At 42.6% G+C, this 15302-nt stretch overlaps 1 protein-coding gene across 1 annotated transcript in view; it reads right to left on the bottom strand.

Moving 5' to 3' along the window:
- Positions 1–14323, bottom strand: part of dachb (dachshund b) — a 109011-nt gene extending 94688 nt beyond the window's left edge. Inside the window, exon 1 of the mRNA XM_083993348.1 lies at positions 13398–14323. Within this exon, the coding sequence (XP_083849474.1) occupies positions 13398–14101 (704 nt within the window). The 5' untranslated portion in view covers positions 14102–14323. The remainder of the gene's footprint in view (positions 1–13397) is intronic.
- Between the last annotated feature and the right edge of the window lie 979 nt (positions 14324–15302).

Genomic DNA, 15302 nt, shown 5'->3' on the forward strand with positions numbered 1-15302 from the left:
GGAGCAACAGGAAATAAGGCGAGAAAAGAAAAGGATGAGATTGAGATAGGAGAAAAAAAGGAGGGGAAGGATGAGTGGATGAATCAAAAGATGGGAGAGGATGGAAGGAAAGGAGGGAAACATACAGAAGAGAGAGGGAAACAGGGGGAGGAGAGAAGAAGACAGGATGGGAACAGGAAGAGAGGAAAAAGAGAGATAGAAGAAAGGACAAGAAAAGAGGAGAAGAGGAGGTGGAGATAGGAAATAAGGTGAGAAAAGAAAAGGATGAGACGGAGGAAAGGAGAAAAAGAGGAGGGGATGAACAGATGAATGAAAAGATGGGGGAGGATGGAAAGAAAGGAGGAAAACATACAGTGGAAAGAAAGAGGAATAGAAGAGAGAGTAAAAGAGATGGAAGAAAGGAGGAGAAGAGGAGGTGGACGAGCAACAATTGGGTGAGAAAAGAAAAGGATGAGATGGAGGAAAGAAGATAAGACAGGATGAGAACAGGAAGAGAGGTGGATGGTGGAAGAAAGGATGAGCGGAAGAGGTGAGGGGAGAGAGAGAAAGATGAACAGATGAGGAGAGACGGACAAAAGGAGGAGAGGAGGAAAAGAGAGGGATAGAAGAAAGGAGAAGAAAAGAGGAGAAGTGGAGGTGGAGGAGCAACAGGAAATTAGGTGAGAAAAGAAAAGGATGAGACGGAGGAGAGGAGAAAAAGAGGAGGGGATGAACAGATGAATGAAAAGATGAGAGAGGATGGAGGGAAGGAGGAAAATACACAGAGGAAAGAAAGAGGGATAGAAGAGGAGGGGGGGAGAAAGAGAAGACAGGATGAGAACAGGAAGAGGAAAAAGAAAAAGAGGAGAGAGAAGTGGATGGAGAGGGGAAAAGAGAGGGATAGAAGAAAGGATAAGAAAAGGAGGTGTGGAGAGGAGGAGGAGGTGAAGAGATGAGCGGAGGAAGGAGAGATGAAAGAGGAGGAGGAGGAGGAGGAGGGATGGAGAGATTACCTGGTGAACGAGAGGAAAAGCTGTTGTGACACTCCCTAATGCGATTTCTAAACCAATCTGCTAAGTGCACCTAAGAGACAGAGTGTGTGTCTGTTTGTGTGTAGGTGTGTCGGTGTGTGTGTGTGCGTGTTTGTGTGTTTGTGTTCACAGGCATCAAATAATCTTGTTGCAGACAACACCTCTCCTCCCCCTCCTCCTCCCCCTCCTCCCCCCTTCCTCCCCTCCATCACTCTGAGTACGTCTCCATTAAACCACCTGCAGAAACACCTTTCATTCTATGAGTGGTGGACGGTGCGTTCAAGTGCAGTGGGAAAATTCATTAACAAAACACATAAAACAAAACACACAAAAACACACAGGACAGTTTTTGGTTTTGCCAACGTGATATTCATCAGAACTTCTTCAAATTTGGCGCAAACATCCGCGGAAACTCGAGGATGAATTGCGTCCATTTTTTTTCCGGTAGGTCAAGGTTCAAAGGTCAAAGGTCACGGTGACATCACAAAGCGTAGACAGGAGGCAGTTTTTGGTCTTAAGAATGGAATATCTCGGTAACGCTTTATCAGAACTTCTTCAAATTTGGCGCAAAAATCCGCGGGACCCGAGGATGAATTACGTCCATTTTTATTCGGATAGGTCAAGGTTCAAAGGATTAAAGTGTCGAAGGTCAAAGGTCACGGTGACATCACAAAGCGTAGACAGGAGGCAGTTTTTTTGGTCTTACGAATGGAATATCTCGGTAACGCTTTATCAGAACTTCTTCAAATTTGGCACAAACATCCGCGGAAACCCGAGGATGAATTGTGTCCATTTTTTTTCCGATAGTTCAAGGTTCAAAGGGTCAAAGGGTCAAAGGTCAAAGGTCACGGTGACATCACAAAGCGTAGACAGGAGACAGTTTTTTTGGTCTAACGAATGGAATATCTCGGTAACGCTTTATCAGAACTTCTTCAAATTTGGCGCAAACATCCGCTGAAACACGAGGATGAATTACGTCCATTTTGTTTTCGGTAGGTCAAAGTTCAAAGGGTCAAAGTGTCAAAGGTCAAAGGTCACGGTGACATCACAAAGTGTAGACAGGAGGCAGTTTTTGGTCTTACGTATGGAATATCTCGGCAACGCTTTATCAGAACTCCTTCAAATTTGGCACAAACATCCACGGAAACTTGAGGATGAATTACGTCCATTTTTATTTGGATAGGTCAAGGTTCAAAGGGTTAAAGGGTCAAAGGTCAAAGGTCACGATGACATCACAACGCGTAGACAGGAGGCAGTTTTTTTGGTCTTATGAATGGAATATCTCGGTAACTTCTTCCAAATGTTGTCATAAACTCTTCACCTGGTCGACACAGACATGGTGATTTGGTAACATTACGGTAGGTTAAAGGTCAAAGGTTGAGGTCATGATGACATCACAAAATGGCAGACCAAAAAAAAAAAAAAAACCTGCCACTACTTCGAAAAATCCCAGCGGAAACACCGGATGTCTCCGTTAAACTTTGAGGGATTTTCCCCAAATTTGGCCCAAACGTTCCCCAAGACTCAAAGGTGGACTGATTCGGTTTTCGGTGGCTAAAGGTCAAAGGTCATTGTTTAAATCTGACGACAGTAACAATCACTAGGTTTTTGAATTTTCTCTCATTTTATAGCAAATATTTTATTAAAAAAACAACAACAACATGACTCTCTGACTGATTAATTAATAAACATGGCCGACTGTTGACCCAGGAAGCTGCATCTCTCTCTCTCTCTCTCTCTCTCTCTCTCTGACTCAGTCATCTCTGGTGTCTCTCGCCCCTTCCTCTTCCGCACCATCTCTCTCTCTCTTTTCTCTGAGAAGTTGGAGACTGAAACAGCCTTTGTGAAACATTATCTATTTCCCAACACACACACACACGTACACACACACATGTTGACCTGCCTCTCCCCTCTCGCTGTTTTGTTCAGCCCACACCCACACTCACACACACACACACACACACACACACAGACACACACACACACACACACAGGGGGAGAGGATCAGTTCTTTTCCGTGGTGACAGAGGGTCATATTTCTTGCTTTGATCTTCACCTCTCTCTCTCTCTCTCTCTCTCTCTCTCTCTGTGATCCTTCACTCTCCCCTCTCTCTGTTTTCATCCGGAACACAGAAAGAATAAGAGACAGAGAGAGAGTCGTCCTCCCTCCCTCTCTCCTCCTCCTCCTCCTCTGAGACACATCGTCGTTCGGCCGCAGAGAGAAACAAAACAAACAAAAAACGCAATAAAAATTAAAACCGCACACAGATACTGAGGAACCTGCTCGGTTTACACTGAGAAAACCCACGACGAGGCCGAGCACCCGAACGCCTCACAGCTCAGCCCACAGACAACAGAAACAGACGTTGTTAACTCAAACTGTGGGAGTCTGACGTCAATAATCAGTTTCTCCTTCAAATAAACAACACGGACCGAGTGTTTCCTGTGCTTTTTGATTCATCTTATTAATTAAAATGGAAACTGATTTGACCGACACAAACCTGAGACATTGACCTACTCAGTCACAGTTTTAGAAGTTTACATCATTTTGGTCAATGTGTAGGATATATCCACCTTTTTCCGAACGTCATCTATGGTCAAAAAACCGGAAGGTGGTTCTGCACTTCCGGTGGAATTGTACGTTTACGTTTCCATGGTTTTCAGTCGTTGTCATAGTTGCAGTAAACGCAGGATCTATTAAACCTGGCTTTTAACACGGATGTCAAGTTGTGTGATAAAACCTGGTGTAATGATCCATGCGTTTTACAGATTTTCATTGAAAAAAATAAAAAAATAAAATCCATGCATTTACCTGACTACCGAAACCATGGAAACATAAACATAAAATTCCACCGGAAGAGCAAAACCGGCTTCAGGTTTTGACGTTTGGAAAAGGGTGGATATATTTAAAGCCTGTTGCCTTTGGTTTTAGTCGATTTTAGATCAATACACACACACACACACACACAGGCCTGATCATGATGTGTATTTTCATTACCGATCGATCGTTATTGGCTATAAAACCTGAGATAGAGGTGACATCATCGGATGGTTTGTGTTTATTATTATTATTATAAAAGAGAGAGAAAGAAAGAAAAGCAGCAAATATTTGATGATCTGCTTCATCAATGATCAAAAACAGCTGCTGATTAATTATCTGTTTATTGATTAATTGATCGATTTTTCAATAATAAACTGTCAAACTCTGCAGTCAAATTGACCCAATCTGTTTCCTTCTTCCATCCTTCCTTCTTTCCTTCCTTTCTCCCTTCCTTCTTTTCACAATCCTTTTCCCCTTCCTTCCTTCCTTCCTTCCTTCCTTCGTCCGTCCTTCTGCTTCCTTTCTTGACAATCTGTTCCTTCCCTCCATTTTCCTTTCCTTCCTTTTCCCCTTCCTTCTGTCATTCCTTCCTTGCTTCCCTTCGTCCTTCTCCTTCTTCTTCCTTCCTCTTTTGATCCAATTGACCCAATCTGTTCCCTCCCTCCATATTTCTGTCCTTCCTTTTTCCTTCCTTCTTTCCACAATCCTTTTCCCCTTCCTTCCTTTCGTCCTTACTTCTTCCTTCCCTTTTCACCCAATTGACCCAATCTGTTCAACTATCTTACCTTCCTTTTTCCCTTCCTTCTTTCCTCCCATCTTTCCCTTTGTCCTACTGTACATTCCTTCCTTCCTTCCTTCCTTCCTTCCTTCCTTCCTTCCTTCCTTCCTTCCTTCCTTCCTTCCTTCCTTCCTTCCCTGACCCAGGATGACAACAGGAGGGTTTTAAGATGCTCACACATATTCAGCTTCTGCTTCTCTCTTATTGGCTAAAAAAACCCCCCCGATCATCACCGATCAAGATCAAGGTTTGATCTGATTGGTCACTATCCACACACACACACACACACACACACACACACACACACCTACACACAGACACACACACACAAACACACACACACACACAGTGAGGCTGCAGCGAGGTGACCTCAGCTCCCCGTCAGCCAACGCTTTAACCTTTATCAATTAACCAGCAGCACAAAGCGAAGCTGAAACCAGACACACACACACACACACACACACACACACATCAGAAACAATACACACACGATAACACTGACACATACAGGCATTTATGAACACACACACACACACACACACACACAGACACACACTGATGTAACCTGAGCCAGTGTGACAACTGATAGCTCTGTTTGTGCTAGACAGTTACACACACACACACATATACACACACACACACACACACACACACACACACACACACACACACACACACACACACACACACACACACACACACACACACACACACACACATACACACATACCTCAAGCCAGAAGGCAAAACAAGTGACCGTGTGTGTGTGTGTGTGTGTGTGTGTGTGTGTGTGTGTGTGTGTGTTTTACAAACCACTGTGCTCCATTAAAAGAACTTAATGCTCCATGTAAAAGAATGAAAAACACCAAATTGATGCAGAGAGTTCACGCTGAGTTTGTGTGTGTGTGTTTTAGTGTATGTGTATGTATGTGTGTGTGTGTGTATATGTATGTGTGTGTGTGTGTGTGTGTGTGTGTGTGTGAGGCTGCAATGCTTCAACAAACCAAAACGACTTTGCTCCCCCTGTGTTACTGTTACAGACAATACGGCTCCCATCATCTCTACGTGTGTGTATCTGTGTGTGTGTAGGTGTGTCTATAGATGTGTTGGTGTGTGTGTGTGTGTGTGTAGGTGTGTCTGTGTTGGTGTGTGTGTGTGTGTGTGTGTGTGGGCTCTAACAGCCTGTCGTGATAAGAAGAGCCGAGAATAACACTCCCGACATCAGCAGCCCTCCCTCCTGTCGCTCACTATCGATTCTGTCTCACACACGCACAACAACACACAACAAACACACAACAACACACACAAACACACACAACAACACACACACACACACACTGAGGAGGTGACGGAGAAGAAGAATAACCTCTCTCTCTCTCTCTCACGAAGGGGGCGGAGCCAGAGGAGGAGTCCGCATCATGGACGCAGGTTTTTATTTTAACCCTCCTGTTGTCCAAGGAAGGAAGGAAGGAAGGAAGGAAGGAGGGAAGGAAGGAAGGAAGGAAGGAAGGAAGGAAGGAAGGAAGGAAGGGATTGTGGAAAGAAGGAATGGAAAAGGGAAGGGAAGAAAGATGGAGGGAGGGAACAGATTCGTTCAAGGAAGGAAGAAGGGAAAGAAGGAAGGGAGAAAGGAAGGAAGGAAAGGAGGAAGGATGGAGGAAGGAAGGGAACATATTGGGTCAATTTGACCCAGAAGGACGACAGTTAATTCTTGTTAATTTCGTGTTTTTTCTGAACTTTGCATGAACTTGTTTTGTTTTTTACAGAGTTCACTTGAACACATCTCGACTTCCTGCTTCGCTCTGTTTAACGTCACATTAAAACCAAAACATCTTCACAGAGTTCAGTGACACAAACTGAACATTTCTGAAGACGACAACAACTGAGCTGAACCACAACGACACACAAACTGTTTGTTTGTTTTACCGACAAACTAAACTTCACTAAGATTCACAACTTTAAAACAAGTGGGGGAAAAAAAACCTGCAGATCAATAAAATCAACTAATAATCTACATTTACCACTGTGTACTGGTCCATCTGGTCAAATCTATGACGTTATCAGATCGTTTAATGAGCAAAGACAAACACTAAACCTTGTCTCTACTGACTCACAACATCGACTTTCCTGCCATTTTTTCTTGCCTTTTTATCTATCTATTCTGCTTTTTTACAAATTCAGTTCAGTGTACAGCGAAAGTTGAAGCACATTTGTTGAAAGATGTTATTTTCCTTCAAGAGCCGTCGTACATCAGACCTGTTTGCCTTCAGAAACGTTCATAAATTTGAAACGATGCATCCAAAAAGGCTTTTTTCTAGTATTTCTATCTAATTGGGTTTGAGACTTTCCTGCCACTTCTTATTGATCTATTACGCTTTTTAACAAATTTCATTGTGTGTTGTTGTGTTTCTCTTGATTTCACTGTGAGGCACTTGTTTGGTTGCTTGTTTTTACTAAAACATGTTGATTGATTGATTGATTCGTATACGAAGCAACAAACTGAAGCCCAACAATCAATAAAGTTCATACTCTTATACTTAAATCTACACCTTCCACCAGATGTTGATTAATCCGCCGCTCAAAGTAGTTCCCTAAACAAACACACACACACCGTCTCCTCCTGTTTCTCTCGACGGAGCAGGAAGTTCATCATCTTTTTTTTTCTTCCTGCATGAATTAAAAATCCTTTTCGAGCTTTGACTCCGAACAAACTTTTATTTTGCGACATGGAGCAGAAAAAACAAAGAGGAGGCGAGCTGCTGCTGCTGCTGCTGCTGCTGCTGCTGCTGCTGGCGGAGCTGTGCGTGCAGCGGCAGCGATGACCTTTTTACGCCGCGCACCACGGTTGATGTCATCTCCTTTAAATAACTCATATTTAATTTTCCATCTTTAGCAGGATGTGTGGGAAACTCACTGTCTCACTTTTCTGAGCAGCGGCGCCGTTATCTCCGCTCCTCTTCAATGAAACGGCAGATTTTTAGAAAGAAAAAACACAAAAGAGGAAGAAGAAGTTGTTCTTGTTGTTCTGCTCTTTAATCTTTTCTCATATTATATACTCATTCATACTCATTCAGATTTCAACCCTTCAACCTTTTTAACATTTCTACTGTTACATGTTCCACTTTTACCCTTCAGATAATATGTAGTTATTATCTTCCCTTTAACTGATTGTAACTACTTCTATATTATTCTACTTTTACTCTTCAGATATTGTTTCATCTATATTAGTAATGGTTAAAAAAAAAACGTTTTCAAACTGTAAGTTTGAAATAAATCTGAGTAGACTTCCATCTTTCATTTTCTTCATACTGATCTTCAACAATTCAAGTAATTTCCAACCATTTCATACTCTTCATATATTGTTTCATCTCTTCAAGATTGCTTCAGCAGTTTCTTCACTTAATTCAGCATTGTTTCAACAATTTATTCAACCCATTCAGCTTCCAGCTTTCAGCATTCACACGCATTTCCTTCAGAAAATGCATTCTCTAGTTGTTGAAAAAACACAAAACAAAAAGTTGTTGTTCTACTCTTTAATCTTTTCTCACCTATTGCAGATTTCAACCCTTCAACTGTTAAACTATAAACATTCAGGATTCCTACATTTTCCTCAAACTTTTTTTTGTAACATTTCTACTGTTACATGTTCCACTTTTACCCTTCAGATAATATGTAGTTATTTTTACTTATTCTCCCCTGTAACTACTTCTATATTATTCTACTTTTACTCTTCATATATTGTTTCATCTCTTCAAGATTGCTTCATTGCTGCAGTTTCTTCACTTAATTCAGCATTGTTTCAACAATTTATTCAGCTCGTTCAGCAGCTTTCAGCATTCACACGTATTTCCTTCAGGAAATGCATTCTCTAGTTGTTGAAGAAGTTGTTGTTCTACTCTTTAATCTTTTCTCACCTATTTCAGATTTCAACCCTTCAACTGTTAAACTATAAACATTCAGGATTTCTACATTTTCCGCAAACTTTTTTTTTTTTTAAACATTTCTACTGTTACATGTTCCACTTTTACCCTTCAGATTATATGTAGTTATTTTTACTTATTCTTCCCTCTAACTACTTCTATATTATCCTTCATATATTGTTTCATCTCTTCAAGACTGCTTCATTGCTGCAGTTTCTTCACTTAATTCAGCGTTGTTTTAACAATTTATTCAGCTTCCAGCTTTCAGCATTCACACGCATTTCCTTCAGAAAATGCATAAAAAACACAAAAGAAGTTGTTGTTAACATATTACCTCACTTTAATATTGACTTTAAAAAAAAAATGGCGCCAGAGTGGATTTAAGTCGTCGCATGAAGGCGAAGGGTGAGGAGTCCCAGTGGGAAATCTCTTTTGAGTATTTAATTTTTTTCCTCCTCCTCCTCCTCCTCCCTTTTTTTCTTTTCCCAGAGAGAGAGAGAGAGGCATTAGAGGAATGTCAATATGATTGGAGAGAGCGGAGTGTGTGTTCGCTGTGCGTTCAACAACAATAGCTCTCCAGCCGTGTTGTTCCATGCGCATTCACCATTCACATGATCCATTATTACCCCTGACATGTACCGCTGTGTGAGAGAGAGAAGAGGGAGAGACGGAGAGAGAGAAGAGAGAGGGTGATTGAGATGAAGAGACAGAAGAGAGAGAGGTGAAAGATGGGGATAAAGAAGAAGAGACAGAAATACACCAGTGTGTGTGTGTTGTGTGAGGGGTGAGAGACAGAGGGTGAGATAAAGTGAGAGTGAGTGATAAAAAGAGTCAAAAATAGCAAAAGAGAGAAAATGAGTGAACAGATGGACTGAAACAAAAAGACAGAGGAAGAAGAGAGAGAGGGAGGAAGAAGTGACCTCACTCAGTCCAAAAAAACAGAGAGAGGACTGAACATTTCACGCTTAATAAACTGTAGACTAGTGTGTGTGTGTGTGTGTGTGTGTGTGTGTGTGGTCAGCTGAAAACCAGAGGTCACTCCACAGCAACACAATACACTGTTAATAATTAGCCGATGGCGCTGAGCTGAGCCGAGCTGAACTCAACGCAGCCCCGGGGCCTCGCCGATCTGAGCCGACCCGACCAATCAGCTTCCACCTGCTGCTCCACAAAACAACAACAACTAACGCATCAATAAATAGATTAACAATTAAGTAATAATCAATAAATAACCAGGACAGGACACGGACGGAGCTGATGTGGTGAAAACTACAGGAGTTTTCCAGAAATACTTCGAAGCACTTCCATGAACCCAAACATGGCCGCCGCCCTTCTTCCTCCTCCTCTGGTTTATTGATGTTGTTTTTCCCGCCTGAAAAACTGCAACGAATGTGTCAGACTAGCAAGTGTTTTCATTTTAAGACCTCCTCCTCCTCCTCCTCCTCCTCCTCCTCCTCCTCCACCTGAGACACGCTGACCCGTCATCCACCCCCTTCACATGCTGCACTCTCAACCACATCCACTCTGTCTACTCTACATGTTGTTTTCTTTTTACTTTCCAACCACGATATACGTACCTCCATTGAAACTGAACTGAATCAACCTGACAACTCTTCCTACAACATAATTATCACATCCTGAACAAGAGCATCTTTAAATGAGGATCTCTCTCTGAGCCAATGAAACTGCTGTTAGGTTTGTTTTTGTGCTGGTTGCGTCAAGTTGTTGTTGTGTGGAGGTGCCAATGGCAAATTTCTGGACTGGACATTAAAGTCTTATTAACTTATCTTATCCTATCACTCATTTACTTTGATTCTGAAAAAACAAATACAACAAAAAAACGTTAAAATAAAATCAAAAAAAATTCTCTAGAAGTTTTCAGCTGTGTTTTTACTTTTTTCTTCGGCCATTTTCACTGCGATTTACGGACATATATCCTCGGTGGAAATAGGACGTGAGAACATCTTCAGAAAGTCGACATCCCGCTGAATCTAAAAATGTGTGTATCATGTGTGTGTGTTAAGGTTTAACTGAGTTATAACTCACAGAAAAAGTCGTTTTGGGTTTTTTTTGGGACACAAATTGCTGCATTCAGCTGATAAAAGTTTTCCTTCCGCCGTTTTTTGGAGCGATTTACCGACAGATATCCTTGGTGGAAATAGGACGTGAGAACATCTTCAGAAAGTAGACATCCCGCTGAATCTAAAAATGTGTGTATCGTGTGTGTGTGTGTAAGTGTTGAGGTTTAACTAAGTTAGAACTAAGAGAAAAAGTCTTTTTTGGACATAAACTGCTGCATTCAGCTGATGAAAGTTTTCCTTCCGCCGTTTTTCGGAGCGATTTACCGACAGATATCCTTGGTGGAAACAACTGGCGACACCTTCAGAGAGCCACATACACATATATGGAGATAATTATCACTAATTAACGGTAATACTGTAAAAACAAAAAAACGTTATAATCTAAATATTCTCTGGAAAGATCTGAAGTTTCCAGCTGCATCTTTCCTTTTCCTGTTTCTTTTTCTTCCGCCATTTTTTGTGCGGTTGATTTTTGACTTTGCAATCAGGTGTTGAGGGTTTTTAAAGTCGCTCCTCTCTGATACTGTAAGTGACGGAGGAAACGACGCTAACAAACTTCCTGTCACTTCATGCATCTGATGTGAACGACTCACTCGTTTCTCTTCATCTGTTTCAGCTTTTTATAAAAACATTTCCACCGAGCGAACACAACCATCGGCGCCTGCTCGATCCTTTCTACTGGTAAATCTGCTTTTATTTTGAAAATATCAGCAGATTCCCAGAGCAGATTGGATAAACCCTACTCCAGGAATTTAAACGACAGTGTGAACATCTGATCTAACAAACTGTTTGAAGGTCAAAAGTTTCTCCCAGCTGAGCTGCACTGGGACAGGATGCTGCTGCTGCTGCTGCTGCATATTAAGAAAATAAAAGCACGTCAACAGCAGCTTCCTGTGAGATTTATGAATCGTAAAAATTCTTTGGCACAAACTAACGAGTCATCTGTTCAAGAAACTAGTTTTATGCAACTTGTTTCCCGTCACAATAGAAACATCAGACAGGAAACGATCACCTGCAACAGCTAAAAAATAAAATAAAAAAATACATTTCTTGCTCTTTTTCCGCAGCAGAGGTCCGGTGCGTTTAAGGAGCGACAGCAGTTCGACGTTTCAGCGCTCAGGTCTGAATAAAAAACTGAATCACAGCCTCAAACTGCACAGAAAAACTCAAATAGACGAAAGTTGAAGCTCAACCTGCAAAATGAAACGCTGCAAAACTCACAGGACGTCTTATTGTGAAAGGGAAACTGTGTGTGAATGAGCAGGTGACAGGTTGTACACACACACACACACACACACACACACACATGTCCGTTACACATAACAGGCATTAAACACACACTCTGTAAAGTGTCTGTTTACACACAAACAAGCTGCAATTCTCCAACACACACACACATTAACACACACACAGACACTGTAGCTGGTGAGAAACAAAGTGGTGGATTATGAGCATGATAAGATTTTTTTTTTTCCATAACTAGAGTCAACAGGATGAAGCCGCAGCAGGTTGTCGACTGTCAGTGTGTGTCTCTCTTACTAAAACGCACACACACACACACACACACACACACACATGAACAGAAACACCTGCACACACACACACGCACACACACACACTTGCCAAAATAAAATAGGCCAAAATAAAACAGGGAATCTGCTGATAACAAAACAGGAAGTTGTGTCCAGTCCCCACACAGAGAGACAGTAGGTATCAAGCGCTTAGAGATCAATCAATCAATAGGATATATGGGTTAAAACGATCCAATCACCAATGATCAATAATAAAATAATAATAAAAAGCAGAAAAGAAGCAGATGTTTTACTGATGATATTGACACTTTACCAAACTCCTCTCACACTTGTTTCACAAAAACAAAGAATATTTGTCTTATTTCTTGTAAAAATGTCTCAATTTTAGTCAAAACTCATCTCGTTCCACTTAAAATAAGACTCATCACCTAAAAATTAACTTGTTTTTAGATAATTTTCACTTGTTTTAAACACATCTTCACTTGACATAAGTAGAAAAATCTGCCAGTGAAAGCAAGTTTGTTGTGCTTGTCATAAGAAAGTAATACATGTTTTTCTATTTCAAGTGCAAATATGCTTGAAAGAAGTAAAAAGTGTCTAAAAACAAGCTACTTTTTGAGTCTTATTTTAAGTATAATGAGATATTTGTCTTATTTCTTGTCAAAATGTCTCAATTTTAGTCAAAACTCATCTCGTTCCAATTAAAATAAGACTCATCACATAAAAAAATACCCTTTTTTTTAGACTATTTCACTTGTTTCAAACAAATCTTCACTTAAAAAGTAGAAAAAGTGTCTTATTTTTAAGTATAAGTAGATTTGTTTTGACTAGAAATGACATTTTGACTAGAAATAAGACAAATATTCTTGGTTAGATTTTGAGTTTTTTGCAGTGCAGTGCAGTAAAGTTTTGCATGTTTGTTTGTTTGTAGTTGTTTGATTGTTTTTACTGGATGACCCTGAACGCACCTGCACAGCCAAGGTAAACGTAAAGGAGCAGTGTGTTAAAGGTAAAGTAAAGCATTAAAAGTGTGTGTCTCCTGTCTAAAAACGAGCTACTTTTTGAGTCTTATTTCAAGTAGAATGAGACTTGTTTTGACAAGAAATGACATTTTGACTAGAAATAAGACGCATATTCTTGGTAAGATTTTGAGTTTTTGCAGTGCAGTAAAGTTTTGTTTACCTGCACAGTGTGTTAAAAGTAAAGTGAGCAATAATAAAAGTGTGCGTATGGGGGGGTTTGGTGCATTTCTCACCTGGCGCTGGTGCAGTCCTGGTACAGCGTCTCGAAGTCCTTCCTGCTGATGAGCTTGCAGCGGTTCACTCCGGGCTGGATGGCGCCGAGCCCACGCAGCACGCGCACCTGCTCCACGGTGCAGACCACGGGCGCGATGTCCAGCCGCTTGAGCTTGGTGTAGACGGTGTGCAGCCCCCCCACCAGGTGCTTCAGGAACAGGTCGAACACCTGCGGGAGGCAGATCAGCTCCTCCTGCCCCTCCACGCTGAAGCTCGCCACCTTCACGCCGTGCACCTCCACCAGCTTGCACTCGCTGCCGCCGCCGCTGCTGCACAGACCCCCCACTCCCACGGTGGAAGAGGGGGGAGTGGGGTGGGAGTGGTGGCCGAGAGGACCCAGAGCTCCGATACCACCGACACCGACTCCTCCGCCGTTGCCCAAGCCGGCCAGAGCGCCTCCAGCTCCGGGTAAGAAAGCGCTGAGCATGCCGCTGGTGAGCCGCGGGGAGGGGGACAGCGAGTGGGAGTGGGAGTTGGAGAGGGAGTTGTTGTTAGTGTGCGGACTCGAACCTGTGCCGGTGGTGCCAGTGGAGACGGATGAGGAGGATGAGTGGAGCAGCGCGTCCTGTTGTGGATGTTGCGGCGGCGCGGATCGGTACAGCGCGGCCGCAGTTGGAGCGCCTGAACCCGGCGTGAGGAGCGGAGGAGAGCCGGGGAGCGACATGGAGCAGGAGGAGGAGGAGAAGAGGAGGAGAAAGCGACTCTCTTTCTCTCTCTCTCTCACTCTCTCTCTCTTCCTCACACACTCACTCTCTCTTTCTCTCTCTCTCCTCCGGTCTCTTCCTTTCACACACTTTTCTTTTCTCCGTCTTCTCTGACTCACTGGATCCACTTGGACAAACACTTGTGCGTCTCTCCTTCACCCTTCACTCTTCACTTTCCCCCCTTTTTTTCCCTCCTCCTCTCTTCCTCCGCTCTTTCTCTATCCTCTTTTCTCCTCTCTCTGCTTCTCTCTCTTCTCTCTCTATCCACCTCTCTCCGGTTATCCGTGTGTGAGGAGCGCAGCGGAGCGGACTGTCCGGTCTGTGCGTTAACGCGACTGGATCAGAGCAGACTCAGGGTCAGTCCTCCTCCTCCTCCTCGCCGCCGCTGGCCACGCCCACTTCCGGTGAGTGACAGCGGCCGCAGCCAATCAGAGGAGAGACCGGGCCAGGACCGGAGAGCTGATTGGTTCAGTGTGTGTGTGTGTGTGTGTGTGTGTGTGTGTGTGTGTGTGTGTGTGTGTGTGTGTGTGTGTGTGTGTGTGTGTGTGTGTGTGTGTGTGTGTGTGTGTGTGTGTGAGGGTATCGGTCAGATCTCTCGTTTTGCTGTTTCATAAACTTTCTCACGAGCTGTTTGATTCAACGGGAAGTTTTTATTTTGTTTTTTTTCTTAGTTTCTTTTTTTTTTTTTGGCTCGAGCCTCTTAATTCTGTCTGTGCGCGTGCGTGTGCGTGTGCATGTGTGTGTGTGTTGTCGTGTCCGATATTGTGGCTCAAATGCGAGCTCTGGTGGTGACACATGTTCCTCACACACACACACACACACACACACACACTGACCTCTGATCGATGAACAAGTGATGAAGCTGCAGGTGGAGAGAAGAGAAGAGATGGAGGGATGGACAGGAAGCCGTGATTAAAATGAAGAAGGAGAGAGGAAAAAGAGAAAAAAGGAGGGAGAAAAGATGAAAGGACAAAAAAGGAGAAAGAAAGAATGAAAAGAGAAGGAAAGAAGGAGGGTGGTGTAAAAACAAAGTGAGAAGAGGAAGATACAAGAGGAGGGAGGAATAAAAGGAAAAGAAAGAAAGAAAGAAAGAACATAAGGAAGGAAGGACGGAAGGAAGGAAGGAAGAAATAAAGAAAGAACATAAGGAAGGAAGGAAGG

This window comes from Trachurus trachurus (genome assembly GCF_905171665.1).
Source record: "Trachurus trachurus genome assembly, chromosome: 18".
NCBI lineage: Eukaryota > Metazoa > Chordata > Actinopteri > Carangiformes > Carangidae > Trachurus > Trachurus trachurus.